This window comes from Eumetopias jubatus, unplaced genomic scaffold (assembly GCF_037043125.1).
Source record: "Eumetopias jubatus isolate StellerSeaLion01/CBP00866 unplaced genomic scaffold, mEumJub1_p1.0 scaffold_3, whole genome shotgun sequence".
NCBI lineage: Eukaryota > Metazoa > Chordata > Mammalia > Carnivora > Otariidae > Eumetopias > Eumetopias jubatus.
Window position 1 is genome coordinate 135,424,055 of NW_028274809.1, and position 27,105 is coordinate 135,451,159.

At 38.4% G+C, this 27,105-nt stretch overlaps 2 protein-coding genes across 5 annotated transcripts in view; one reads left to right on the forward strand and one right to left on the reverse strand.

The window, feature by feature from the left end:
• RCBTB1 (RCC1 and BTB domain containing protein 1) overlaps nt 1-14,395 on the forward strand; it is a 48,880-nt gene extending 34,485 nt beyond the window's left edge. For 2 of the 3 annotated variants that reach the window (XM_028105645.2, XM_028105653.2), the window contains exons 10-14: nt 2,750-2,876; nt 4,169-4,285; nt 4,794-4,945; nt 5,465-5,595; nt 11,710-14,395. In XM_028105645.2, the coding sequence (XP_027961446.1) occupies nt 2,750-2,876; nt 4,169-4,285; nt 4,794-4,945; nt 5,465-5,595; nt 11,710-11,850 (668 nt within the window). In that variant the 3' untranslated portion in view covers nt 11,851-14,395. The remainder of the gene's footprint in view (nt 1-2,749; nt 2,877-4,168; nt 4,286-4,793; nt 4,946-5,464; nt 5,596-11,709) is intronic. The other variant, XM_028105659.2, reaches the window with a different exon arrangement.
• A 7,224-nt stretch (nt 14,396-21,619) lies between these two features.
• The window catches only part of PHF11 (PHD finger protein 11), a 29,898-nt gene continuing 24,412 nt past the window's right edge, over nt 21,620-27,105 (reverse strand). For both annotated transcript variants that reach the window (XM_028103879.2, XM_088021833.1), the window contains exons 7-11: nt 26,893-26,942; nt 26,120-26,201; nt 25,322-25,447; nt 24,223-24,294; nt 21,620-22,508 (exon numbers count right to left, since the gene is read on the reverse strand). In XM_028103879.2, coding sequence (XP_027959680.2) covers nt 22,342-22,508; nt 24,223-24,294; nt 25,322-25,447; nt 26,120-26,201; nt 26,893-26,942 — 497 coding nt within the window. In that variant the 3' untranslated portion in view covers nt 21,620-22,341. The remainder of the gene's footprint in view (nt 22,509-24,222; nt 24,295-25,321; nt 25,448-26,119; nt 26,202-26,892; nt 26,943-27,105) is intronic.

The following is a 27,105-nucleotide window of genomic DNA, read 5'->3' on the forward strand; positions in this document are numbered from 1 at the left end:
CCCTATTTTGGACATTTCCTATGAATGGAATCATAGAATGTGTGACCTTTTGGGTTTAGCTTCTTTTACTTAATGTTTTTGAGGCTTGCCCATGTTGTAGCACACAGTGCTTCATTTGTATGGCTGAATGAAATTCCGTTGTATGTATAGACCACGATTTGTTTTTCCGTGCATCTGTTGATGGATATTTGGATGGATTCCACCTTTGACTGTTATGCATAGTGCTGTTATAAACATTTGTATACAAATCTTTGAGTAACCTGTTTTTAAGTGCTTTTGTCATACTAGACCTATTACATAATTCAATATGAACTAAAAGTGAGCTTAAAAAATGAAAAACTTGTAATTTTTAGGGTGATGTGTTAATTCCACTTTCTTTCTCCCTTTTTCTTTCAACCCATCTCAAATATTTTTATTTCAGAAGGGCATAAAAACCAAGGTATTTTAGAGGGTACTGTAATTTAGAGTGATCTTTGGTTATGTAGTCTGTCCCTTTTCTGAATATTGTCTTAAGAGTCCATCGATGGAAAATGGTAAGGTGTCATAAAGCTGAGTAGCCATCAACAAGATGAGTTTAATCTCTTTTTCTTTCATTTCTTGTTCATTTCTGCCCGCTTTGCTGATGTATTTCTTCTAAGTTCTTTATATGCAGAGGAACAAGTGGGTCAGGCTGGCCCCGTGCTTGAAAATTAATGTAGCTCTTGTCAGCTATGGGGTTTGGGTTGCTTTAGCATGTGGTATCGAGGCCAGTCTTGTCGTGCATGTCATGCTCAAGGTGAGCCAGACAGCTAGCCGTGGCTGTCTCATTATCAGATGATCAGTCTTTATGGTCATGGGGGCAAGAGTATGTTTAGGAAGAGTTAAGCTGCTGCTCAGTTTGAAGTGAAATAAGTTGAACATTTCCAGGTTCTTTAACGATAATACAATATACACTTTTTTTTTTTTTTTTTAAGAGAGAGTGTGTGGAGGGTGGGGAAGGCAGAGGGAGAGAGAGAATCTCAAGCAGGCTCCACGCCCAGCATGGAGCCAATGTGGGGCTCGATCTCACAACCCTGAGATCCTGACCTGAGCCGACATCAAGAGCTGGACACTTAACTAAGCCACCCAGGTGCACCTACCATATTTTTTTGCAGTGAATGTTGTGATTTGAAAAAAGTTGGTTTACACAATGGGACTGTTTGGCCATAATCATGCATATGTGTAGCATGCACAGCCAAGCACTGTGTACATCTTCAGAATCCCATGTGCTGCTTAACCAGGGCCTGTTTACAAAAAGCTGCTCCAGGTATTTGCCTCTCAAAATCCTAATCCTGAAAAGACATCCTTTTCAGAACAAAAGTTGTAACATTTTTGAATGCTAAGTTTGGAAGAGAGGATCATTCAGTATATCTCCTAAATGACTTCTTTCCCATCTACCCACTAAAAGTCAGAAAAGTTTTTTTCTCTCAGTTTACCATCTCAGGTAAGCATTAGAAAGAAAGTCTCAGATGGTTAAGAAACACCTCTGAAGAATATTTCTTCTCTGGAAGAAGGTATTGTACTTGTTGCCAGAAACCAAGAGGGGGAAGAGGGTTATTCAGGTCTTAGGACTGATGCAGAAGTAGAGGGGGCTGGTATGAAGCTATTTTGTGAATGGGGCAGTGGGGAGCTATCTCCATCCTTGGACTCCGTGCCCATCTTAGTCATTTCCGTTCTTTTATTTGCCAGGGATCCAGGTGATAGGGTCAGGGAAAGCCTGATTTTTGAGAGATTGTCCACTTCCCTCCATAGCCAAGAAAAGCTCCGCATTGCGGGAGCCCGGGGGAGGGCTTGGGCAAATGCCATTTCCTTGGGAGAGGCTGATAGTAAAGCTCCTGGGTAAGCTTCTTTATTAAGTTTCAGCCTCAGTTTAGCAGATGTCCCTGCTCCAAGAGCAGCAGGCTGCCGAGAGACACGCTCTCTTCTCATCCTAGGGGCCTGTGTCCCCAGCACCTGCGCGCATTGCCAGTGATCTCTGGGATTGTTTTTGTTTTCCTGTTCGCCTTCTACCTGTGCGTTTACAGCACAGGAAAGTGTTACCTAATTTTACAAGTGCCTTTACTTTTTTCGTGAGGACACAGTTCGACTTACAAATAATCATTCCAGCAGTTCTTACCAGGCAGCGTGACCAGCTTTTTGTAAAACTGTTCCCTTGTAATGGTTACTAAGTTGGTTTGCTCTGTTTTTAGATAGCAGGCAAGGATTATTGTTTGTCCATTGATCTTTGGGATTAAAAGGGATGTTGAGATTCCACATACCTAGGAAGTAGGGTTTCTTTGTGTAAGAACATGACTGCATGGCATTACTTCACTCGTAAATTTGTTTCTTGACACAACTTCAGTTGAATTTACCAGCCCCTTGAAACTACCCCCGAAGTAGGAAAATTGATAAATTCTTAGTCCCCGAAGAGAACCACTAAAGTTTTAAAATAAGTAGTTATATAATCGTGGACTGCCTGTAACTTTTTCTTCTTTTAAAAAATGTATATTTTAAAATGTCTAACCTAGTATGTAAGACTGGTAAGTGGCCTTTCCAACTAATTTTTGGTAGTTTATAGACTCAAGATACTTAATCTTGATACAGTGAAGTTGATTTGTCAAATAAGGCATGAACTCTTGAAAAAAATCTGATGGAATTGCCTGTCATGCTGATGGTTATCTTTTTGAAGTCTTTCATATCTCTACCACATTTCCTGAGCTTTTTGTATTAATAATGTGTTTGTTGCCTTCAGAGCATGAAGACTTTTTAACAGTTGCCGAATCACTGAAGAAAGAATTTGATAGTCCAGAAACTGCTGATCTGAAGTTTCGAATCGATGGGAAATACATCCATGTCCATAAAGCTGTTTTGAAAATCAGGTATTTTTGCATGAGCTTAGAGACATCAGTGACCTTTCTTTTTTGCAATCTCCATGTTTTTGTTAGTCCAAAAATGGGGACTGATAAGGAACAGTCTTGTCAGTAGAGAGAAATGGTACTACTTAATGTTTTTTATGAATGGGATCCATGCATTATTGAAGAGTTTTGCATGTGTGTATGAGTGTGCACTCATGAGCCTTTTTGAAAAGGCATAATGTGGTAGTGTAAATATTTGTCTATATTGTGTTGGGTTTTTTTTTTTTTCCTATTTTTTAGAGAGAGAGAGAACACGTGCTCTCTGAGCCAGGGTTGGGAGGAGGGGCAGAGGAAGAGGGAGAGAGAATCCCAAACTGGCTCCACCCTGGGTGATGCGGGGCTTGATCCCACCACCCTGAGCCAAAATCAAGAGTCTGACGCTTAACCGACTGAGCCACCCAGGTGCCCAGTTTATATTGTTTTAAATGAGGATCCTTTGAATATTTATTTCCATCGACAAATTTATTTACATGCTTAAAAAAATACAAAAGATTGTTAGTGAAAAATGTGTATGTCCTCTTTTACACATAAAGATTCCTTTTTCCCCAAGCAGAAAACTCTCATGGTCAGGGATGATGGACCTCTGGCCCTGAGGGACATCTAATTTCCAATTAAAGGAATGTTCTTTAGATAGAGTAGATGGCAGGTAGATGGCAGTAGATGGTTTGGACTCTTGCTCCCTGAGGCTGCCATTACTGAGAGAGAGGCTCATGAAGGGAGACCATTGAGAGTTAAACTGGCCGTTTACAAGTCCCTTTTGAAATTTAGTTGAAAACCTTTTCACAAAATAATACTTTTTAAGGGAACCAAAAAGCCATATGTTAGTCACTACTGAGAGAGTAAATATCTGAACCAAAGTTAATAAAAGGTGAACTGGAAATGTTCCTTTCTGTGAACCTGTGGTCAGTCAGTCTATTCCTTTCATTTTCCTGTTTAATTTGTCATTCCTTGCCTAAACAACTATTTCTTTTTGCTTCTCAGATGAAGTAATGTGTTACATAGGTGGAACCATTTTTAGTTGTGAATGGATTTTGAAAATATTCTATGTTTATTTACACCGTATCTCATTTTAAAAGGATTTGAAAAGATGACGTTTTAAAACTGAAGTATATTACATACTTAAGAAAAACCAGTATTTAGAAATCAGTTCCTCATATAGGTGGCTTTTTACATGCAAATACAACCTAAAAAGACCGACTTAGGTTTTTTTTTTTTTTTTGAAATCTGTGACTCTCCTGGTGAATGTGTTTTGTAAGTAAGTTGGTAACAGGCTTGGGAAGATTGGAAACGGAGCAGGTCAAAGCAGAGGAACAAAATAGGACTGATGGCTGTTTTGAAGATGTGTCAGAAAAAAAGGAAAATTATCATGTAAGGTAATGGGATAATAATTAGCCTAAATGTAATCCAGTTAGCATTTAAAGCCATTTTAAGAATATGCTGATTACATGAAAATTAAAAGCCAAATAAATTATTTGAATGATGCTGATACATAGTCAAAGATTTGAACTCTCATTTCTGAATTTCTTTTAATTTCATTGTTTAAAATGCATTTCTGTACAACACTGTTTAAGAAAAACAAGTAAGCAGAATACTTGATCTGAATGAGGACTGTCAAATGGAGACGGTGGAACACTGGAGGTGCTAGTATAATTCTTAATATAATTTTTATATTATATTTATAATTTATAATTCTTAATATTTGATAGATCCTAATCAAAAAATGAAAGTGAAAATATGCAAAAGGTGAATGTGAAAGCCTATGCTAGCTGAAGATCCATGATCCTGGTGCGTGTGGGCCCAAGGATAGGAGTAGTTAAGGAGACTTGTAATATTTACCTGACTGCGGCAACTTCCTTAGGTAACTTTCTGTGTTCTGTTTAGGTGTGAGCACTTTCGGTCCATGTTCCAGTCTTACTGGAATGAGGATATGAAGGAGGTGATAGAAATAGACCAGTTTTCTTATCCAGTGTACCGTGCCTTTCTCCAGTACCTCTACACAGACACAGTGGACCTGCCCCCTGAAGATGCTATAGGTACCTCAGCCCACCGGACGGGCCAAGCCACGCGGTCACGGATCTCTCTCGTCATGTTCTTACAGCACTGAAGTGTAAAAAGTGTCAAGTTGATTGGTTTTTAGACAGTATTTGAAGTAAATGTCTTGACAAATGTTATATAGTTATTATGGTTAATAATTGTGGACACAAGTTTATGCCTGTGGATTTATTTTCATTCTGTTAATACTGAAGTATACATTGCTAGTGCATTTAATACATCATCTTGGAAATAAAATGAGGGGGGAATTCCATTTACTCCCCTTCCTTTGTACTGTAGAAGAAGATGTATAAAGTAAGTGTAGGAGAGGTCTGTTTTGGGATGGGGGAGGTAGGGAGTGAAAAAGAGGATTTATTTAATAAAATTTAGAGTATTACTCACTAAGAAACTTTTGTTGATTTATCTACATAACTCTTTGCACCAAAATAAAATATTTATGTTTATAAATTATGGGAAATTATCATAAACTTGATTAAACCTTCCATACTTCTTGCTTTTAGGTCTTTTGGACTTGGCCACGTCTTACTGTGAAAACCGACTGAGAAAGCTTTGTCAGCACATTATCAAGCGCGGAATTACCGTGGAGAATGCCTTTTCACTGTTCTCTGCTGCAGTCAGATACGATGCAGAGGTAACATAAAATAACGAACAGAAACCCCCCCCTCCAACTCCTCATGGCCTGCCCCCCACTTTTCTTGCATGAGACAAGGAACAGGAGTAATTTCATTTCTATTTAGGGAATCTATGAACTGACTGATCCCTAAAAAAATGAAAACTGGCCTTGCTTGTTTATTTTGTGTTCATAGTTTCAAAAATGGTTGTTGTTCTACTTTCATTTTTGACTAAGAAAAGAACCTGAGGTCCAAGCAGCTGTACTGCGGGTTGGAATAGAAAGTGTCCTACCCAGTTGGATTGATGCCATTTGTAGTTTCGGGTGTTACTCAAGGTCAGCTTATCTATTTTTTTCAAGACCCACTTTGCCATCTCCCTAACTCTATCCTGTTGTAAGCCAAGGATGCTGTATGATTCATATCTGTGTGTGCTCTGAAATTCTATTTGTCTAATTATAACTCATTCACGTGTGAAGAACTTGGTCTGGGCTCCTTTTTGTTTGTGCGTTTGGTTGTGAATGGTTGGTTTTGCACTGGACTGAATTCTTAATCTAGGATTTATGGATCTCTAGAGGATCTATGAATGAATGGGCTTTGGGGAGTCTGAAATTTTGTGTTTAGTGTATTTTCTTGAAGTTAAGAACCACAGTGTCATCAGATTGTAAGCTGCTCATAAGCAGAAACTGTTTTTTATTCATCTCTGTACCCTGTAGTCCCTGGCACATAGTAGGCACTGGATAATAAATGTTTGTTGAACTGAATGACTATGGTACCACCTGAAGGATGCATTAAGGATAATTAGTGAACTTAAGGATGGTCTGGTTGGTTTTATAAATTTATAGAGAATAAAAGGTAGAGAGCAATAGTCTTGGAGTTCAGGATGTCCAGCTAAGGCATGCACTTTAGTGACACAATTAGCCCATTCTAGAGGTGCTTTGTCATCATTTGACAAGGCAGAGTACCTGGTATCGGGATTTACCAAACACCCTCAGAGATCTGTAATTGTGGCCTTGGTGTGGTGGAAGACAGACTTCATCTTTATCACACTTAGGGATCAAAATGGAACATTATGTCTTTTATTTTCAAAATGTATCCTATTTTTATTTGAGATTATGATTATAAATATTTAATAAGGTCAAATAGCTGACTTTCTCTGTGGCCTGGCAACAGATGGAGTGATGATCAAAGTAAATTATGTCTAATAGGAAATGGAAGTATAGATTTTTTTTTTTTTTTACCTTTTCTGTGACACCATGAACTTCTTTATTAGAAGTGCTATTTCTTTAGGTTGCATTCTACCCAGTGATACGATTTTAAATCGGTCGATGCCTGTTCCGTCCGTTTGTTAATTGACTTTAACATCTGCTCTGTGTGTCTCCCTACTCCTCTTCACTGCTAATGAGTTCCCTATTCCTGGGGTTAGGGTACTGCTGACTAAAATGAGTTAGAACCCTTGGGGCAGAGGCAAACATCTCAGCTCTCGGTGCTGGAAACTTCTTTCTCTCTAAGCTAAAACTTACCCCAAAAAGTCACAGAAAAAAACCTCGTGCCACTTCTACCCATGCCAAGTGGTCATTTTTTTTTTTATTACTGGTTTTCATTTTCCTCGTATAAAATAGAGACACATGAAATTCTGTCCCTTCCTTAAGACTGAAAATATATGTGATTCCCTTGAGTCTGTCACAGGATGGTCATTTGACTTGGCATGCAAGAGTTAAATGAATTTGAAATACCTCACCACAAAGGTTTGCTTTCTAAAAAATGAAAAAAACAAAACAAAACCCCATCCCCACAAATGTTATACATTCAATGTAGAAAAATTAGAAAATAGAAGACAAAAGGAGGAAGAATCACCTTCTTTCTAAGCTATTTTTTTTAGATTCTTATAGTTCTGTAATTGACTAATGTACTTTTACACTGTATTTCCTTAATGCTATAGACTGTAGTAAGTAAATAAATGAAGTGTTTAGAATATAAAAATAAAACCCACTCTATCTGTTAGTTGATGGGAAGCTTCTATTAAGTCAGATTGGAAATTAACTGCCAAAAAATTGACTGACTTTCAGAAGCTCCGCTTAGGGAGACCCCATGACTTTTCCTTCATTCTGTGGTTCACATGCTAGGAAGATGGAGACTGCATGCTTCTCACATTCTTTCTCTTTTCTGTGAGTTCTTGAGGTTCCTTTCTACCCCCTTTGACAAGATAATTTCGAAGCAAACATATGCACATAAAAGCAACAAAAATGTATTGACTGCAGTAGTTAAGATTTTTTTTTTTTTTTAAGGAAGCTGCTTGTGGAGCCCTTGTGTCACGAGTGCGTTGTCCAACTTTCTGCAAGTTTTAGCTGAGGAACGACTTGGCAGGGGAGTGCCTAAGTATTCGTTTAGTACAGACCCAAGTGAGCATTGCCATCAAGGGACAAAACGTGAATGAAACACTGTGTCAGAATAGTTCTATAGCTCACCACACAAGTTTGCAATGTTTTTATTTATACTGTTTTCAGAAAATTTTTGTTTTCTGTGTATATTTGAACATTAGGAGAAGTAGTTGGGAACCAGAGTAGAGCGCTTTCCAGAAAATCCTACTTGCTGAGTAACTTACGTCCTAATATTTTGCTGTTGGTGGGAAGCCATAAATAGAAGGTCAGGAATCTAATTCCAAAATTGGTTTGGGATATTGGTAGTGAAAAGTTTTGTGCTAAAGCCTGATGGTCAGCATTTTTTTCTTCTTTCCGAAATTAAAAGTTTTCCATGATCAGTAGACTATAAAATATTGTTTAGTTAGTGAGACAAAGCACCTTTCTTTATTTTGTCCTAGGTAGCAAGACATTTTAAGTAAATTCTAAAAAACCAAACCAAAGACCACTTTGATCTGGCATATTTGTACCTGATATATATTATAAATTCTAAACTTATGGTTTTGGGGTTTTGTTACTACTTTAACAAGTTTGGATAGAGGTAGGTGTGGTTCACCATCTTGCCATATGGAATGCAGCTCAAGTGGGGCTGGTTGACACATAGGAGCCTGTCTCACCCTGGCCAAGTGGTCTTCGATAGAATTCTTAGCATTCAATTATGTTAGCTTTCAGGGATTTAGGACTGGTTAAGAAGTTCATTTAGACTGCAGTGGCATTTTAAAAAAATGTGGATATTAAGACCATCAATTGTCTCTGTTTTACTTTGTTACTAAAGAAAATCTGTGGAAAGGAAAAACAAGTTATTTTTGGAATATATAAGTTATTGGAATAATTTTAAAAATTTGGAATGAATTTATAAATTATTTCAGAATAGCAATTCATTTTGAGCTTCCTTGCTAATTACAACAAATCTGATATTTCACCTGATTTGCCTCAGAACCGCTTTAGAATAATTTCACCACAAAATGTCATAAATAAGGGATTTAGTTTCTAAAATACCAAGAATATCGTTTTAAAGCCCCTGATTTTGCACCCTCTCCCACTTCTGTATTCCATGGGCTTTAAGAAGATGCTTTCAACCTATTATGAACTTTTTTCATCTACTGGTCTGGTGATCCTTCTTGTTTTCTTGGAAATGTTTTGTATAAAGCCCAGCAGTCCTGTTAGAGTTAACTTATTAGCTGGGTAAGAGTTGCACTTTCTTTTCTGGGTATTGAAGATGTGATCATTTGCAGAATAAGGTGAACAGATCATGTAGCTTCTTCAAAAATTTAGGAATTATCAGAAAAATAGTTATCTCATTTACATATCAAAGCAAAGGCAACCTGACTCAGGGCATTGGCTACTAAATGAATTGCTTGGCTCGGCCACTCTGGTTCGTGCAACTGAACTTGCAAACAGTTTCTCTCTTTCCAAGTGCATTCCGTGCTTCCTTTTCCATAGATCTGCCTTAAGCAAGATTCAGTTATTAAACGATTAGTTGTTTAACCCAGATTCAGATTATTTTCAGGATTCTCTAGTTTAACTTTTAATGTTTGAAACTGCAGGACATTTTTTGAATGCTGAGATATCTCACCAATTCAAACTAGTTGGAGGGGAAGGGAAGGCAGTTTGATAGAGCCATTTTCATAAATGTATGCAGTGATTTGTAACCAGAGGCACCCTTTGTATACCTGTACTACATAAAAAGTTCTTACAGTTTATACCCAAGATAATCTCTGTATAATTAGTAAACTGGATAAACTCACTTTTTCACGTGGACTCTAAAGAGCTTGAATTCCAGATTTGTAGACATGGAAGTGATAAGGTTTTACAATGCCAGAATTTAGTGAGTCTTTGAATTTGAAATTATGTAATTCAAAGTTAATATTTAAAGATCCTCATCTGCTACATTGCATGGTTTGAAGAAACTTTATGTGCTTATGACTGGTTATTTCTTCCTCAAATATGTGTAGAAAAACTAGTTTTCTATTTTTGATAAGTAAGATTGAAATGACTTTGATCTCTTTGTAGAATATAATTTAGTTCCTGGGGCGCCTGGGTGGCTCAGTTGGTTAAGCGACTGCCTTCAGCTCAGGTCATGCTCCTGGAGTCCTGGGATCGAGCCCCGCATCGGGCTCCCTGCTCAGCAGGGAGTCTCCTTCTCCCTCTGACCCTCTTCCCTCTTGTGCTCTCTATCTCTCATTCTCTCTCTCTCAAATAAATAAAATCTTTAAAAATATATATATATAATTTAGTTCCTAAAGCTGTTTCTTAATCATTGGGTTGTAATACCAGGAGAGGGCTTTTTCTTTAATAGTAACATGAGAGGGAATGTTTTATATAGTTTAACGTTTTAGTTTATTATAATACACAGAACGTTCAGTTGTACTTCAGCCCACGGAGACTCTCTTATTAAAAAACTTTGATGCAAAAATTGTGCCTATATTTTAAATGCATTGTGAATTATCTAGAAAAAACTCTGGCAGCAGCTGACTGATAAACATTAGATGTGGTTTATCTCTTACCAGTGATATGACTGGAAGGGAACCTCATTCAGCTAAGGACAGAGGGACCCGTAGAAGAAGGAAGTATTTGCTTGCAGGGATCTGCACAGAGAGGAGAAAGGGATGTGTCTCTGTGTTTGTGTGGGCCCTCCCCCACCCTGCCTAAAATTTCTCATTTCACAGTGGCTTGGAAACATGAGACCAAGTCTTGCTGCAGTTTAAATGTTGTTGAGTTCCTGGTTTGATAGAACCCTGAGTACTGACCTTCGGTATAGCTGGCAAAATTAAAAAATCAAGGTATTTGTGGTAAGAGCTTTCAGTGTGATTTGCTGTTACATATTTAGACTTTGTATACATTCCAGTACCTAATTGATTTAATAAATGTATGTTCCAGTGTTTAAAGGAAGAAACAGTAGCGGTTTTGCTGGGGATGAAAGGCTGTATTAGCATTGGCGGAAACAGATTTTTAAGTTGTTCTGGTTTACCACTTGTGTATATCACTTTCCTTCTGAGTGTTGGTAGCTGATGACTTCATTCGTCTAAAAACTCCAATCTCTGAATATTCTCTGGATTGACTGAGAATGAGAAATTAGTTTGGTGGGAGTAGTAGTGTATTATTCCTTGTGGCTTTAAGAATGAAGGCATTTTATCTAGGAGAGCACAGCAGTGGATTTAAGGTGCTTGGAATTTTTTTTTCTTTTTTAATGTGTCTCTTGAGGACATCTCTTTATCACTTTTCTGTTTCTTAAAATCTTCCTTAAGCTAAATCTTAATTCTTTTCTCGGACTTCTTGACTGTGTTTACACGTATGATGGACTGAAGTTGCTTTCAGCTTTGTTTTTAATTATTATTGCAGATGATTGATAGACAATATTGTATCAGCTTCAGGTGTATGCTCTCAGCTTCTCAAGACAAAGTCTGCATGTGACTAGACTGTGTGGTAGCCTTGTAGAAGCTGCCCCCCCATAGGCTGTGTGAATGGGTGTATGTTTTGAAGAGTCAGACTTGAGGTAGTGGAATTGTTGCTTTCACTATGTTTTCACTAAATAGTGTGTGCTTTTCTGATACCTACCTATGGTCACTTGTTTGCTTAGTTTGAGGTTTCTGGCCTCAAATGTCTTTTCTAGGGGAGGGTGAAAGATTTGGGATGAGGGGTTTGGATAGAAGTAATTTGATCAAAGTTAATAAAAAAAGGCCTCTTCTTGTTTTTATTTTTGTTGTGTGTGTCCAGGATTTAGAAGAATTCTGCTTTAAGTTTTGCATCAATCATTTGACAGAAGTTACACAGACTGCAGCATTTTGGCAAATGGATGGCCCTCTGCTAAAGGAATTCATTGCTAAAGCCAGTAAATGTGGAGCCTTTAAGAACTGAAGCCCAAGGCTGCTGGGTTTTGTGAGTGCTCCGGGCACGGGCGATGATGCGTCCTTTGTGCTCTGCGGGTGATGTAATTTTGCAGGTAAAAAACCCATCAGGTTCCCCCCCCCGCCCCGCCACATCTGAGACACCATTCTCTGTGTAGGAATATATGAAGGATGATTTTGAACAACTCTTGTTTCCAGATATGTATATTTTAAATGTAACCTTAATTTGGCTGGAACATTGTAAAGGGGTGAAAGTGTTGTTTCTTTGTTCTTTTGTTTTGTTTTTGATTAGAGGAACTTTTGAACTTGGAAAGGGGAAGTCTGTGGTAATTCTCCTGGTTCACATATTGACAACCCTTTGACACCAGGAATTTGGGACAGTTTGTGAATTGTGGGATAGTCAGAGAGGCCCCACCATGAATTAAAGATGCTGACTTTGGGGCTTGTTGAAATGCTGCATTAGTTGCTAGTTCACTAGCCATACTGTGAAGACGTAAAGATAGTTTGAGACTTTTGTGTTTGCACTACTGAGGACCTTTTTTAACTTCATAGTGTATCAAAGTAATAATCAATTTAATAGGAGTTAAACCTATTGAGGTGATGATTATGTAAAGATAAACTTCTAGGTTAGCCAAGATTTCTCTTCAGACTTAAGCACATAAAGAGTAGTAATTTAGGACTACCTGTGAAAAGTTGATCGTGAAAGAAACTTTGTTTGCACAAAGGTCAATATTTTATAAATTAGAATCTCCACTACTATCCAACAGTGTTTTATTTCATTAAGACAGAGTCTGAGAACTGAAGTTTAAATTGCTTCCCCACCGCTTCCCCCTTTAAATGCTCATCATAAGAGGAGAGTAATGACATATTCAGTATACTCTTGCCTTCCTAAATTACGGCTGCTAGATCATCAGATTTGCTACATCTGACTCAGAGAAGCGGTTCTTAAAACCATCTTTCTGGCAGGACTTCTTGGAGTTTGTTTTAGCTCTTTTATCTAGGTCAAGCATCACAAATTTGCTTATTTGTAACGTCAGCAGCTTTCATCTTTTAATTGTGTTAGGTATAATATTTAGCACAATTTAACTTCAAAAAAGGATCAAAATTATGGTTTTCCTGAAAAGATCCGACTTAAAAGGGTCTTTTCAGTTTGTTTTTGTTTTTTTGTTTTGTTTTTGGTCTGCTTATGAAATGTGACTTTGGGAGGAAGAGTGTTCAACTCTCGGTTTGATCACGTGTGTCCGTTGAGCTTGCTGTAAGAACAAAGCTTTGTTCTGCTCTGGCCCATGGGCTCATTTCCATTTGTGGGCGCTCCCTAGTGAACTCTTCCCTGCTTGGAAGTTCCCTCATCTGAACTTGGAGCCTGAATACATTTTCAGAGCCAAATTAACAAGAGGGTGAAGATATGCTGCAGCTGCTATTTTTAGCAGTGTTTCGAAGTGTGGGGGAGGGGGTGGGGTGGGAGTGAGGGCTCGAAGATAGGAGTTCGTTGATAGATAATTACAAACCTAGCAGTCCCAGTTCCCTTTTCTTGACCATATCGCAGGTGATTGAAGCCCAGTCAAGTATTACATTAGAATTAGTTCTGCAACATGACAGACTTTTTCTTACTAGGTTAATAAATGCACATTAATTTGATTATTAGCTATGATGGGTAGTGTTTGTAACAATCACTGTTCCATAGGCTTATGATCTGGACAAAGAAGAACTTCAGTAGGTTTACTATTGCTCTTACTTGGAAAAAAAAAACCCCACAAATTAAAGTAGTAGATTCATTTCCATAGATTGTTCATTCATTCAACAAATATTTACTGAGGTTCCTTAGATAGGTGAAGAACCACTTCTCATAGTAGATTACTGAGTAATTTGTATGAGTATGTATGTAGTGAAGAAAAGGGGAATGAGTTCTTTGAAAAGTACTTGAGTATCTTTTTTTTAATACACTCTTACTTTTCTGTTTGGTTTTATTGTTAATCATAGCAGGAAATGAAAACTGTTCTTTGAATTGTTTTTTTCATCTGATGTAATAATGAAAGCCAAAGTATTCATATTTCTTAAGATAGCCCTCAATGTCCTCTTGAACTTCTTACTGGAACAATGTTTGATACTCTAGTGTATAGGCTGTATTTATGTAATGTTTAGAATGACATATTAATAAATAATCTGTTAAGACATATGTGCAGGGTTGTTTTTCCCCCTCAAAAATCAGTACCGTGCAGCCTTAAAAAGGAAGGAAGCTCTGGCCCGTGCTGCAGGCTGGATGAACCTTGAAGACATTGTGCTGAGTGAAGTACACCAGTCACAGAAGGACAGGTACTGAACGACCCAGCTACGCAAGGTATTCTCGGAGACAGAGAGCAGAATGCTAGTTGCCAGAGGTCGGAGGTAGGAGAGAGGACTGGAAGAGTTAGTGTTTAATGGATACAGAGATTTCGTTTTGCAAGACAGGAAGAGTTCTGGAGCTGGATGGTGGTGATGACTGCACAACAGTGTGAATGTTCTTCGTGCCGCTGAGCTGTGCACTTAAACGTGGTTAGCATGGTAAATTCCGTGTTATGTGCATTTTGCCCCAAATCAGTACTATGATTCTTAGCAGGTATCAGGCTAAAAACAGGTACCACAATGAACATGTCAGCTGTTTCTCAATTGTGTCCCCTCCCCCCAGGGAAATCCTATGGTTTTATTCCTACTGAAAGATAATACAGTTGAACTGTCATAGCAGAAAAGTGTTTCTGGATCCTTACACTTATAAATGAAGGGAAGGTTGTAGTCCCTGTCCTCAAAGAACATATAAGTTATTAGGAGAGAGGAGAGAGAAGTTTAGGAATTAACACAAAAACATATTTATAAACAACTTTTCATAATAGGCAGTTGAGAGAAAACTTAATAGGTTAATATGAAAAGCAGATGCTCCGAAGGTAATGTTTGTGCAGGGTAGGGAAAGATAATGTGTCCTTCTAGCTCATTCCAGAATAGCAGGTAAGTGGCACAAGCAGAAGCTTAGAGGTGGGGGCTGATGAGCCTTCCAGAACTTACCCTAAGCTAGTTTGGTTAGAATGGAGAACATAAGCCAGGGCCCATTAGAAGGAAATGTGGGCAAGGAGGGGTGTGTGTATGTGTGTATGTACGTGTGTGTACATTTATTTCCCATGGTGCCAGACATTGTGCCCTGTGCTTCGCATCATTTCTTTCTCATTGCCCACAAGGTAGGCAGGTGGATTAAATAATGTGATGGAAGTGTTTCAGTAGGAGGCGACATAGCAAGTACAGACCCGGGTCTATTTCGATAGTTTGCCTGATATTGACCTACTTTAAGACCAGCAGACAACATGCTGCTCCATGGTGCCAAGTTACCTACCAGGGTAGGAATGACAGATTAAATTTGAAGGTAAAGTGAGGGACACAGGGTTTCTTTTAAGTGACGTTAAAACTCATAAGCTTTGCTCTACGGGGTACTATCAGGGGAGGAAGTCGAAATTCCAGTAATCAGCTAGACCAGGAGAACATTCAGTACATCTGGGATGGACACTTGGCTTCTGTAGTTTTGGGTTTTTTTTTTTTTTTTTACTTCCAGAATTATTTAAACATATATAAATTTACCATTTTAACCATTTTTAAGTGTACGGTTCGGTGTTTTTTAAAAATTGAAGTATAGTTGCCATAAATCAGGTTTGCAACAGGTAATTCGACAACTGTGTGCATTATGAAATGCTCACCATGGGAAGTGTGGTTACCATCTATTATCACACAGTTATTACAATACTATTACTATATTCCCTCTGCTGTACTCATTATCCCCATAATTTACTTTATAACTGGAAGTTTATACCTCTTAATCCTTATCACCTGTTTTGCCTGTCTCCCACTCCCCTCCCCTCTGGCAACTAATTTGTTCTCCACGAGTCTGTTTCTCTTTTTCTGTTTCTCTTTTCTGTTATTGTTGTTTGTTCATTTTTTTTTTTTTTTTTTTTAGTTTCCACATAGAAGTGAAATCATGTGGTATTTCTCTTTCTCTGACTTATTCCACCTAGCATAATACCCTCTAGGTCCATCCATGTTGTTCCAAATTACAAGATTTCATTCTTTTTTATGGCTGAGTAATATTCCTGTGCGTGTGCGTGCACGCGCATATGTATTTATCTCCTTTATCCATTCATCTATTGATGGATACTTAGATTACCTTCATAGCTCAGCTGTTGTAAATAATGCTGCAATAAGCATAGGGGTGCATACATCTTTTGAAATTAGTGTTTTAGTTCTCCTTGGGTAAATACCCAGTAGTGGAATTACTGGATCATATGGTACTTTTATTTTTAGTTGTTGGAGGGACCGCCATACTGTTCTCCATAGTGGCTGCACCAGTTTACATTCCCACCGACAGTTCGTGAGGATTCCTTTTTTTCCACATCCTCGCCAGCACTTGATATTTCTTGTCTTTTGGATTCTAGCCATTCTAACTGGTGTAAGGTGGTATCTCATTGTGGTTTTGATTTGAATTTCCCTGATGGCTAATGATTTTGAACAGTTTTTCATGTGTCTGTTAACCATTTGTATGTCTCCTTTGGAAAAGTGTCTATGCAGGTCCTCTGCCCATTTTTTCATCAGATTATTTGTCTTTTAGATGGTGTTATTTTGGATATTAACCCCTTATCAGAGATATAATTGGCAAATACCTTCTTCCAGTCAGTAGGTTGCCTTTTCATTTTGCTTTTGTTTCCCTTGCCTGAGGAGACACAGCCAGAAAAATAATGTCCCAGAGATTACTGCCTATGTTCTCTTCTAGTTTTATGGTTCCTGGTTTCACATTTAGGTCTTTAATCCATTTTGAGTTTACTTTTATGTAGTGAGAAAGTGGTCCAGTTTTATTCTCTATATTTAGGGTTTTCCCAACACCATTTATTGAAGAGCCTGTCTTTTCCCCATTGTATATTTTTGTCTCCTTTGTTGTAGATTGGCAGACCGTATAAGCATGGGTTTATTTCGGGGCTGTGAATTCCATTCCATCGACCTATATGTCTGTTTTTGTGCCAGTACTGTTTTGGTTATTGTAACTCTGGTGCTCGCTTTGGCAGCACATATACTAAAATTGATTATTGTAACTCTGTAGTATAGTTTGAAATCTGGGATTGTGCTACCTCCAGCTTTGTTCTTCCTCAAGATTGCTTTGGCTATTTGAGGTCTTTTGTGGTTCCATACACATTTTAGGATTGTTTGTTCTAGTTCTGTGAAAAATACTATTAGTATTTTGATTGGGATTGCATTAAATCTGTGGATTGCTTTGGGTAGTATGGATATTTTAACAATATTAATTTTTCCAGTGCATGAGCATGGTATATCTTGCCATTTATTTGTGTTGTCTTTGATTTCTTTATCAGTGTCTTAATAGTTTTTAGAGTATAGGTCTTCAACCTCTTGGTTAAATTTAGTCCTAAGTATTTTATTCTTTGTTATGCAATTACAAATGTTACTGTTTTTTTAATTTCCCTTTCTGCTCTTTTATTACTGAGTATATAGAAATGCAACAGATTTCTGTATACTGATTTTGCATCCCACAACTTGACTGAATTCATTTATTCTAATATTTTTTTGGTGGGGTCTTTAGGGTTTTCTCTACATAGTGCCGTGTCATCTGCAAATGGTGACAGTTTTACTTCCTCCTCACCAATTTAGACTTTTAAAAAATTTTTTAAATATCGGATTGCTATGGCAAGGACTTCTAGTACTATGTTGAATAATGGTCGTGAGAGTGGACATCCTTGTCTCGTTCCTGATCTTAGGGGAAAAGCTTTTAGTTTTTCACCGGAGTAGGATGTTAGCTGTGGGTTTGTCATATATGACCTTTATAATGTGGAGGTATATTACTTCTGTACCCACTTTGTTAAAAATCTTTATCATGAATGGATGTTGAATTTTCTCAGATGCTTTTTCTGCAGCTGTTGAAATGCTCGTGTGACTTTTATCCTTCATTTTGTTAATGTGTACCATGCTGATTAATTTGCACATATTGAACCATCCTTGCGTCCCTGGAATAAATCCCACTGGTTGTGGTGAATGATCCTTTTAATGTATTTTTTAATTTGATGTGCTAATATTTTGTTTGCATCTACATTTATCAGAGATACTGGCTTGTACTTTTCTTGTGGCATTTTTGTCTGATTTTGGTATTAGGGTAATGCTGGCCTCATAAAATGAGTTTGGAAGCTTTCCTTCCTCTATTTTTTTTTTTTTTTGAATAGTTTAAAGATTGTCATTATCTCTTTTTTAAATGTTTGGTAGAATTTACCTGGGAGTCAGCTTGGTTCTGAACTTTTGTTTGTTGGTAATTTGTTGATTGCTGATTCAATTTCATTGCTATTAATTGGCCTGTTCAGATTTTCTATTTCTTCTTCATTCAGCCTGGGAAGATTTTATAGTTCTAGGAATTTATCCATTTCTTCTGGTTTGTCTAAGTTGTTGGCATATAACTTTTTGTAGAAATCTTTTTTTTTTTGTATTTGTCATTTGTAACTTGTCCTTTCATTTATGATTTTGAGTTTTCTTTCTTGATGAGTCAGCTAAAGGTTTATCAGTTTTGTTTGCTTTTCAAAGAACCAGCTCTTAGTCTCATCGATCTTTATTTTAAAGATTTTATTTATTTATTTGACAGAGACAGACACAGCGAGAGAGGGAACACAAGCAGGGGGAGTGGGAGAGGGAGAGGCAGGCTTCCCGCCGAGCAGGGAGCCCGATGCGGGACTCAATCCCAGGACCCTGGGATCATGACCTGAGCCGAAGGCAGACGTTTAACGACTGAGCACCCAGGCACCCCTCATCGATTTTTTTCTATTGTGTTTTTTTTTCTCTATTTATTCCTGCTCTGATCTTTATTATTTTCTTTCTTTTGCTAAGTTTGGACTTTGTTCTTCTTTTTCTGGCTCCATTAGATGTAGAGTTAAATTGTTTGAGATTTTTCTTGTTTCTTGAGGTAGGCCTGTATGGCTATAAACATCCTTCTTAGAAGTGCTTTTTCTGTGTCCCAAAGATTTTGAGTTGTCATGTTTCCATTTTCATTTGTCTCCAGGTATTTTTTTCTCTTTGATTTTTTTTGATGACACATTGGTTGTTTAGTAACATGTTATTTAGCCATGTTTGTGTTTCTTCCACTTTTCTTGTAATTGATTTCTAGTTTCATTTGGTTGGATAAGACAATTGATATAATTTCAGTCTTAAATTTATGAAGACTTGCTTTGTGGCCTGTTATGTGATCTTGAATGTGTATTCTGTTGTTTTACATGGAATGTACTATATATATATATCTCTGTTAAGTCCTTCTGGTTTCATGTATCAAAGCCACGGTTTCCTTGCTGATTTTCTGTCTCAATGATCCATTGATATAAGTGGGGTGTTAAAGCCCCCTACTATTACTGTATTACTGTCAACTTTTCCCTTTATGTCTGTTAATATTTGCTTTATATGTTTAGGTGCTCCTGTGTTAGGTACATAAACTATATCCTCTTATAGGAGTGATCCCTTTATGTTTATGTAATGACCTTTTTTGGTCTCTTATTACAGTCTTTGTTTTAAAGTCCATTTTATCTGATACAAGTATACCTACCCTCGCCTTTTTTTTTTTTTCCCACTTTCATTTGCAACATGTATATTTTCCTGTCCCTTCACCCTCTGTGTCTTTAGGTCTGAAGTGGGTCTTCTGTAGGCAGCACATAGATGGGCCCTTTTTCTAATCCAGTCAGTCACTCTGTGTCTTTTGATTGGAGCATTTAGTACATTTACATTTAAAGTAATTATTGATATGTATGTACTCACTGCCATTGTTAATGTTTTCTAGTTTTTGTAGTTCTGTTTTCTTCTCTTGCTCTTTTCCCTTGTAGTTTGATGGCTTTCTGTAGTGTCATGCTCAGATTCCAGTCTCTTTACTTTTTCTGTATTTATTACAGGTTTTTGGTTTGTGTGTGGTTACCCTGGGGTTCATATGTGACATCGTATGTGTATAGCAGTCTATATTGAGTTGATGGTTAGTTAAGTTCAAACACATTGTAAAAGCACATTAAATTTTTATTCCCTCCTCTGTGTTTTATATGTCATATTTTACATGTTTTTGTTTTGTGTATCCCTTGGCTAATTTTTGTATATATAATTTAACCTCCCTACTAAGTTTGTAAGTGAACCACCCCACTGGGTGTGGCAGTGCAGGTGCCTGTGGGCCCATGGGTTGAATGGGCTGGTTCTGCAGGGGCAGGGCACATGATGCTGGCAAGGGAGATGGAGAGTGTCAGAACTGGCTCCTGACAGCATCTGGCTCTCTAGGGTGGGAGGCAAGAAGAATAGCACCGGCCAACACTTTCGTTCCCAGAGAACAAAAGTCTGCAGATCCCTGCTCCTCTGGTATACATCCTAAAGTTAGTCAATAAATCTTTACCTATATGCCAGGTGCTTTTCAAACTCCTGGAACTGTGCAGCGTCTTGGGCCGTTATTTAGCATGCTGGCTATTTAAGGATGACGACTCCATTTCCTATAGCTTTCCAGCTCTCCCTGAGTTCAGCCCCACTGGTTTTTAAAGCTCCCAGATTGAAGCCCTGCTGATTTTCAAAGCCAGATGTTTTAGGAACCTGCCTTCACAGTGTGGATCTCCAGGGCCGGGGTACCCAGTGTAGGGCCTGATACCCTCACTACTTTGTGCCTGCAATGTCCCTGCCATTTGTGGGGAGTCACCCCTGGGGTTTAGTTCCCAACTGTGTCTGTACCCCTTCTCGTGCGGCCGCCTCTCCAGGTCTAGCTGTGTAAGGCCTATTGTGCCAGTCTTCGGGTGGCTTTCAGAGTGAGTTGCAGGACGTGTATTTGTTGCCTCACCACGGGGGAGGAGGTGAGTTTGGGATCTTTTCTACCCCACCATCTTCCTGGACTCCATCCTGTAGTTGCTTTTCAATTTAAAAAAAAATTTTTTTTTAAGGTTTTTATTTATTTGACAGAGTGCACATGTAGGCCGAACAGCAGGCAGAGGGAGAGGGAGAAGCAAGCTCTCCGCTGAGCAGGGAGCCTGACGCGGGCCTCGATCCCAGGACCCTGAGATCATGACCTGAGCCGAAGGCAGCTACCCAGCTGACTGAGCCACTCAGACGCCCCCATCCTGTAGTTTCTTAAATGCCCAGGTAATTCTGATACGCAGCTGAATTTGAAAACCACCAGATAGAGATTTTTGTCCCGCAGGTCATCATGATTTCAGCTAGGGTTGCCATTAAAACAGGAATGGGCATGTTCCTTTTCACCTCTACCACATTCCTTCCACGGGTATTTTTTGAGTACTATTACATGCTAGACACCATGCTGGGGACTTGGATGAAACTCATTTTGAAATATAGCATTATTGCAGATCTCAGTAGTATGGTAAAAAATCAGAAATGTGAATGTGAGGTTTTCAGGGATCACACGTGGTGGTGCATAAAAATCCAAATTGTATATTGTTAGGTTGAGAAAAATCTTTTTTTTCCCCTTAAGATTTTATTTATTTATTTTAGAGAGCAGGGAGAGGGACAAGCAGATTCTGTGCTCAGAGCAGAGCCTGACGTGGGACTCGGTCTCACAACCCTGAGATCATGACCTGACCTGAGCCGAAATCGGGAGTCAGTCATTTAACCAAGTGAGCCACCCCAGCGCCCCTGGTTTTTCATTCTGATGTTCTTATTCAAAGAGTTGTTATAATTTAAATATTTTGAAGATGATGTATGCCCATGTAATGACAGCGGCTGAAATTTAAAAAGCAGACTTCGTGATGACCAGTGAATTTGGTACAAGTGGAGTAAAAATACTCAAATTTATTATATCTCATTATAAGCTGGAACTAGTCTCAAAGGATAAGAACAGTTTATGCATTTATTTAACATTTATTGAGCGTGCTAGGTGCTGGGAATGCGTTGCTAGCAAAACACAGGAATAGTGAGTTTTTGCCCTCAGACAGCTTGTACCCTAACAGAATGATGTAAGATACAGTGGGTTACACTGGGAAGTGATGGGAAGGAAAAGTACTCCGATGAAATGAGTGGTAGAACTGGTATAGTGAGATCTGCAGGAGGAACAGGCAGAGAAAGGTAAAAGAGCAGTTAAGGCTTCACAGCAAGATGTGCAAAGGCCCTGGGGAGCCTTTACTTCCAGGAGCACCCTGTGTTACTGGAATCAATGTAGATCACTGGAGTGGGGGAAGGGGGGGCGGAATGTACCAGCATGAAGCTACCAGAAGATTTTCAGTGCAGCGGGTGGGAGAGATGGGAGGTGTGATCCAGTTTACTCAAGTAGAATCTGAGAAACATTTTATTGGAGAGAAGTGAGATGATAGTAAGAGGGAGGGAGGATCAAATGAAATGTCAATCAGCAAGAACAGGTAAGAGTTGATAAGGATTGAAGCTTGAAGTCCAGAGAGACAGGAGAGGCCTAGTTCTAAACATGTGTGGCTTCCACAGGTCAGGTCTTCAGTTTGTAGCCTGCTTGCAACTGAGCCTCATTCCTGATTTAGGAAATGGTATCCTTAGAAGACACAGAAGATACTGAAGTAGAACTTGACATGTCTCTATCTCCTTGAAGAGAGCACACGGTTTGGTTTAAGTCCTTAAGTACCCCAATCTCGTCATTCAGTTGCTTCTGCCATTCTTCACATTGATGGATTTTCTTCTGTATTCCTATGATAAAAAGAAATTTCAGGTTAGTAGTTTTATAAACAATGTACTATTTCTGGCCTCTTTCACTTGCAAGTGCATAATAGACACTGCTGTGCCTCACATGAAAAGAAAATAGGGCCTTGTGAGCAGGAACTGGTTCCTCTTCTAATTCAGGATAGAATTCTAGTTTTTATCACATAAAGCCGGTCAGTACATCTTTAGAGCTTGAGTCCCTTTTGTATATCTTTGAGAACTCAGAAGCAGAGATTGTATAACCTTCATGCTGCACTATACACATTTGTTGAGAGATAAGTGGAGAGAGCATGTGGTTCGAATATCAAGGATAACGGCAAATCTTTCATAAAAATGCATCCAGTTTTTAATGTTACATAAAAGTTTTTGGTTTTATTTAGAAAAAGGAAGGCCTTTAATGTGGAAACATAGGAAGAAGATACTTTAATTAGGCTTTATAAATAACTATTACTCAGTGACAATGTTTTTTGAAAACTTCCAAGTTGAGTATTAAAACACAAACATATGATCTTTCTCTAGAATACCTGTAGTTAACTTTCTGGAACATTAGAACTGAGCAACTTTAATTAAACTACGCAAGAGAGTCTGTATCAGTAAGGATGTCAAGTTAGGCCTTTAAAGTTGGTTCTAATGCAATTTCAAATAGTGTCTCCTCTTGCTGCCCCACTCCCCCCAAGTACTACACTATAACGTCTATCTTCCCAACTAACCCTAACCCATGCACGGAGAGGAAACATGACTTTCATATGGAAGAAAAGTAACACAGATGAAAGTCCCCCACAAAATAAGGCTTTTTAGAAAAAGATTTTAAAGGCTGCTTTTAAAAAATAGGTGGATACTCGCATTAGCAGCGAGCATTCTCAAGAGACCATTAAAGGATAGGCTGATTATCTGAATGGAGCGTAGGACACTGTGGTTGTGCAACTGTAGGGGGAGCCGTTCACACCCAGTTCTGTGTCCCACTCTGGCTGGGATGTGCAGTACACAGCCTGTCCCGCTGAGTGGCAGGTTGATACAGATGAGTCTGGTCTGACTTCTGTAAGTGGAAATGTAGCCGGTTTTGAAAGCATCTTAAGGGTGGGAGGACCTACTCACTGAGTGGTTGAGGTACTATTAACATACAGTGTCCTATTAGTTTCGGGTGTACAGTATAATGATTCAGCAAAACCTTTTTATAAAATAGCAACCATTAAGTCTCTGCCCCCACCAGGCTTGCTTCTTTTTCAAAAACGACTGTTTTTTCTTGCTCATCTTTAGAGTCAGTGAATTGCAACCCTCCTTCCCCCAGTTAGATTGAAGATTAATATTGGGAGAATGAAAATTTGTACACATCAAATGTCACAGCCTTGCCACCTCCCCAGCTCCTGCTGAGTCCTGAACATGGGGCCTAACGACCTCCCATTTTGCAATCATTTAAAAAAGTAGAAACAAAAAACCGAGTTTTTTTCTGATTACTGCGGTATTGGGTATATGTAGAAAATGTGGAAAATCTAATGCAGCACTGTCCGGCCCCCTACAGGTAACGACTGTTCCCATTTGGGTACGTTTTTTCTGTGTGTGTGAGGGCTCGTACTGCTTTGTGGTGGGTTTTTTCATTTAGTAAGATGATGAACATTCTTCTAAAATGATGTTTATCACCTGAATAGTATTATATTACTTCAGTGTATATATATAAATTATGCTGCTCGGTTATAACTCATACCTGCTTGAAAATTTACAAATGTGTCTTCAAACAATTTACAGTCAAAAAGTGAAGTCTCGATTTCTTCATGGTCTGTAGGGAGAAACACATTTTCAGTTCTAATTTAAATAACTGATACAGGCAGAAACCCCTTACAAACTAACCCCAAATAAGGAATGGAAAATCACACGGAACAGTCTAGCACTGTGCAACTTCCGTCTCACATCGGAGGAGCGGCAGTGTCCCCGGGGACGTGGTGGAAATGCGAATGCGGGGCTCTGCTACCACATCAGAAGTTCCAGAGGTGAGGCCCGCTTACTAGTTCTGACAAGCCCTCTAGGAGCTCTGAGAGGCATGTTCAAGTTTGAGAAGTACTTAGTCTCAAGTAAAGAGGAAATGAATGAATGTAGTGAATGAATTTTTGGAAGTTTGCTCTTAATTTCACTTTTTGGTTTTGTCCTATAGAAAATAATCCCTTTCAAATAATCATAGACTTTACATTGGTGCCTACAATATAGACTGTCAGTCTTTTCCTTGCAAAATAACTGCATTTATCATAAAGTTTTTAAGCTCACAGTGTAGGGTCTAAGAAGGCTAAGTGGCTATATACTTGCATATACAAATGGAACTTTGGCTTCCCAAAGAGCTCTTTCTGAAAGGTCACATTAACTAGGTGCAACATCAAACAAAACATTCCTTTTTTCTTCTATAAGCTTTGAGTTGATATTACCAAAAAAAGACATAAGGAACAGAATTTGAGTCAAATCAAAACTGTAACATGATGCTATTCTCAGATGTTAGCAACAAGCAGTGAGGGGGCAGATGTGTAACTGCCTGTGGTTCTGAGCGTCCATGTGCTGTCGGCTGTCACTCTCAGCTACGTGCGTCTGCAAAACCCATCACAACTTGCAGGGCCCCAGCCTGCTTTTCACTGAATCAGTTTGTGAATTACCCACATCCTGTTGATACATAGAAGACTAGAGACCTGGAACAGTGAATTGTATTAAAGAATGAGATAAGGAAAAGAAATTGCATAGAAAATGTGTACTTTTGGTTTGGTCTGTTTTAGAAGTAGGTTTGCGAGAAGTCTCTGCACATAGAAATGTTGCTATTTCAGTACCTGAATCAGAAGCAGTGTCACCCATGAGTCTTTCTTGAATCAAATGAAGTTTGTCTAATATTTCTTCAAATAAATCATTAAGAAGCCCTGCTTCCTTACATTTCTTAAGAAAACCAGTCTTCACAGCTGCATGTAAGAATAAGAAAAACATTTTAGGAAATGATCTAGAGCAGCTCTCATAAATCCCTTTATGGTCATTTCTTCAGACCATGCCTAGTGGTGGATGAGCACAGTCAATAGGATAATAAATACAGCACCTTTATCTTTTATTGTAATTTCATCATACCTCATGTTTTCCTCACTGAAACAATGTTACAAAAAGTGAAAAGAAAAACTTCCCTGCTTAGACTAATTATCTGAATCAAGAAGACTTTCTAAAATTTAGCTGCAGATCTTTGAGATAATAGCTCCCATCATTTTTTCTGTCACAGTTACTGTGTGTCATTATGGAATGTCTGTTTCCCTGACAGAAAGCTACAGTGACTGGCTTCAGCTTCCTGGACCCCTTCCTGGGGTCACAGTACAAGAGGTAGCACAGGACTGGATTCTGAGCTTAGGTAACCCTGGCTTCTAGACCAGGAAGTGTATCCTTTCTTTCTTAATACCAAAGAACAATGGACCATCCCCATCTAAATTACTTTGACCTGGGGCTATGAGAGAGTAGATAATTATGATAAAAGCTTTCTTTTCTTACAATTACTATAAGTCTAGAAGAATAAAGTGGGATCCAACTTTGAAGTAAATGGGTTATTTTTATAAGTACTGTAAGTCATATTTGATACAAAATTTATAGCAAACCTGTGTGTCTGCCTTCCTCTTCCTTCATGAATCTATCGAGTGTCAACGTTTCAGGTCTATCGGGTGTCAACGTTTCAGGTGGCTAGAGGGAGAGAAAAATTAAGATTACATTGATTTACTGTTGCCATTTAATATTGTGTAAAATGAAAACTAGTCTTTTGCATACAATTCAATGATATGCCTGTGGTGAAAAATCATGCCCCATATTCATTGGTAGTTTACATGTAAACATCAAATCATTTTTGTATAACAAAACATCAAGAAGTGTGGCAAGCTCCTCTTGTATAAACAGCAAGAGGGGAAGGTTGCTGGCTCATATTAATTTAGCTCATACGAATATTAATTTAGCTCATATGAGTGGATGTGTAAAAAACGGTTTCAAATCCCCAAAACATTTCATACACTTTGCACATAATAGTAATGCAGAAAATTATGATAATCACAAATCAGGTCAAGTGTGGATCATGCAGCTGAGAAATACTTGGTTAGGTAAGGATGTTTTACTGCACCTCTGCCCATTTTAAGACCATAAGCACACTGTGGGCTCTGATACTTTCACTGATGTGGTACCAGGATGTGTGTTATCAGAGCCATAGGACTGTCACCTCCTGAAGGGCACGTGCTGGGATACCCAACACATCCAACTTTTACATTCAGCTCATTATGGTTCTGTTACCATTTCACCGGATATGTGAATGGTTAAAATAAGGAAGAAACTGTGTGAAGAAACTGAAAGCTATAATAAAATGAAGTCATTTTATTATACAACATACATGAATGTCTTTTGAGAGACATTTCTTCCTTCCTCTTTTTCTTTTCAGTCCTGAAAAATCAATTGAAAATATAAATCATGTAGAAACCAGAATCCATAAAGGAAAAGACTGATGCTTGACTACATAAAATAGAAAACTCTTATATACTAAAAGTTATTACAAAGTCAAAAGATATGGCAAACTTAACACTAAATGTTTGCAACACATATGATA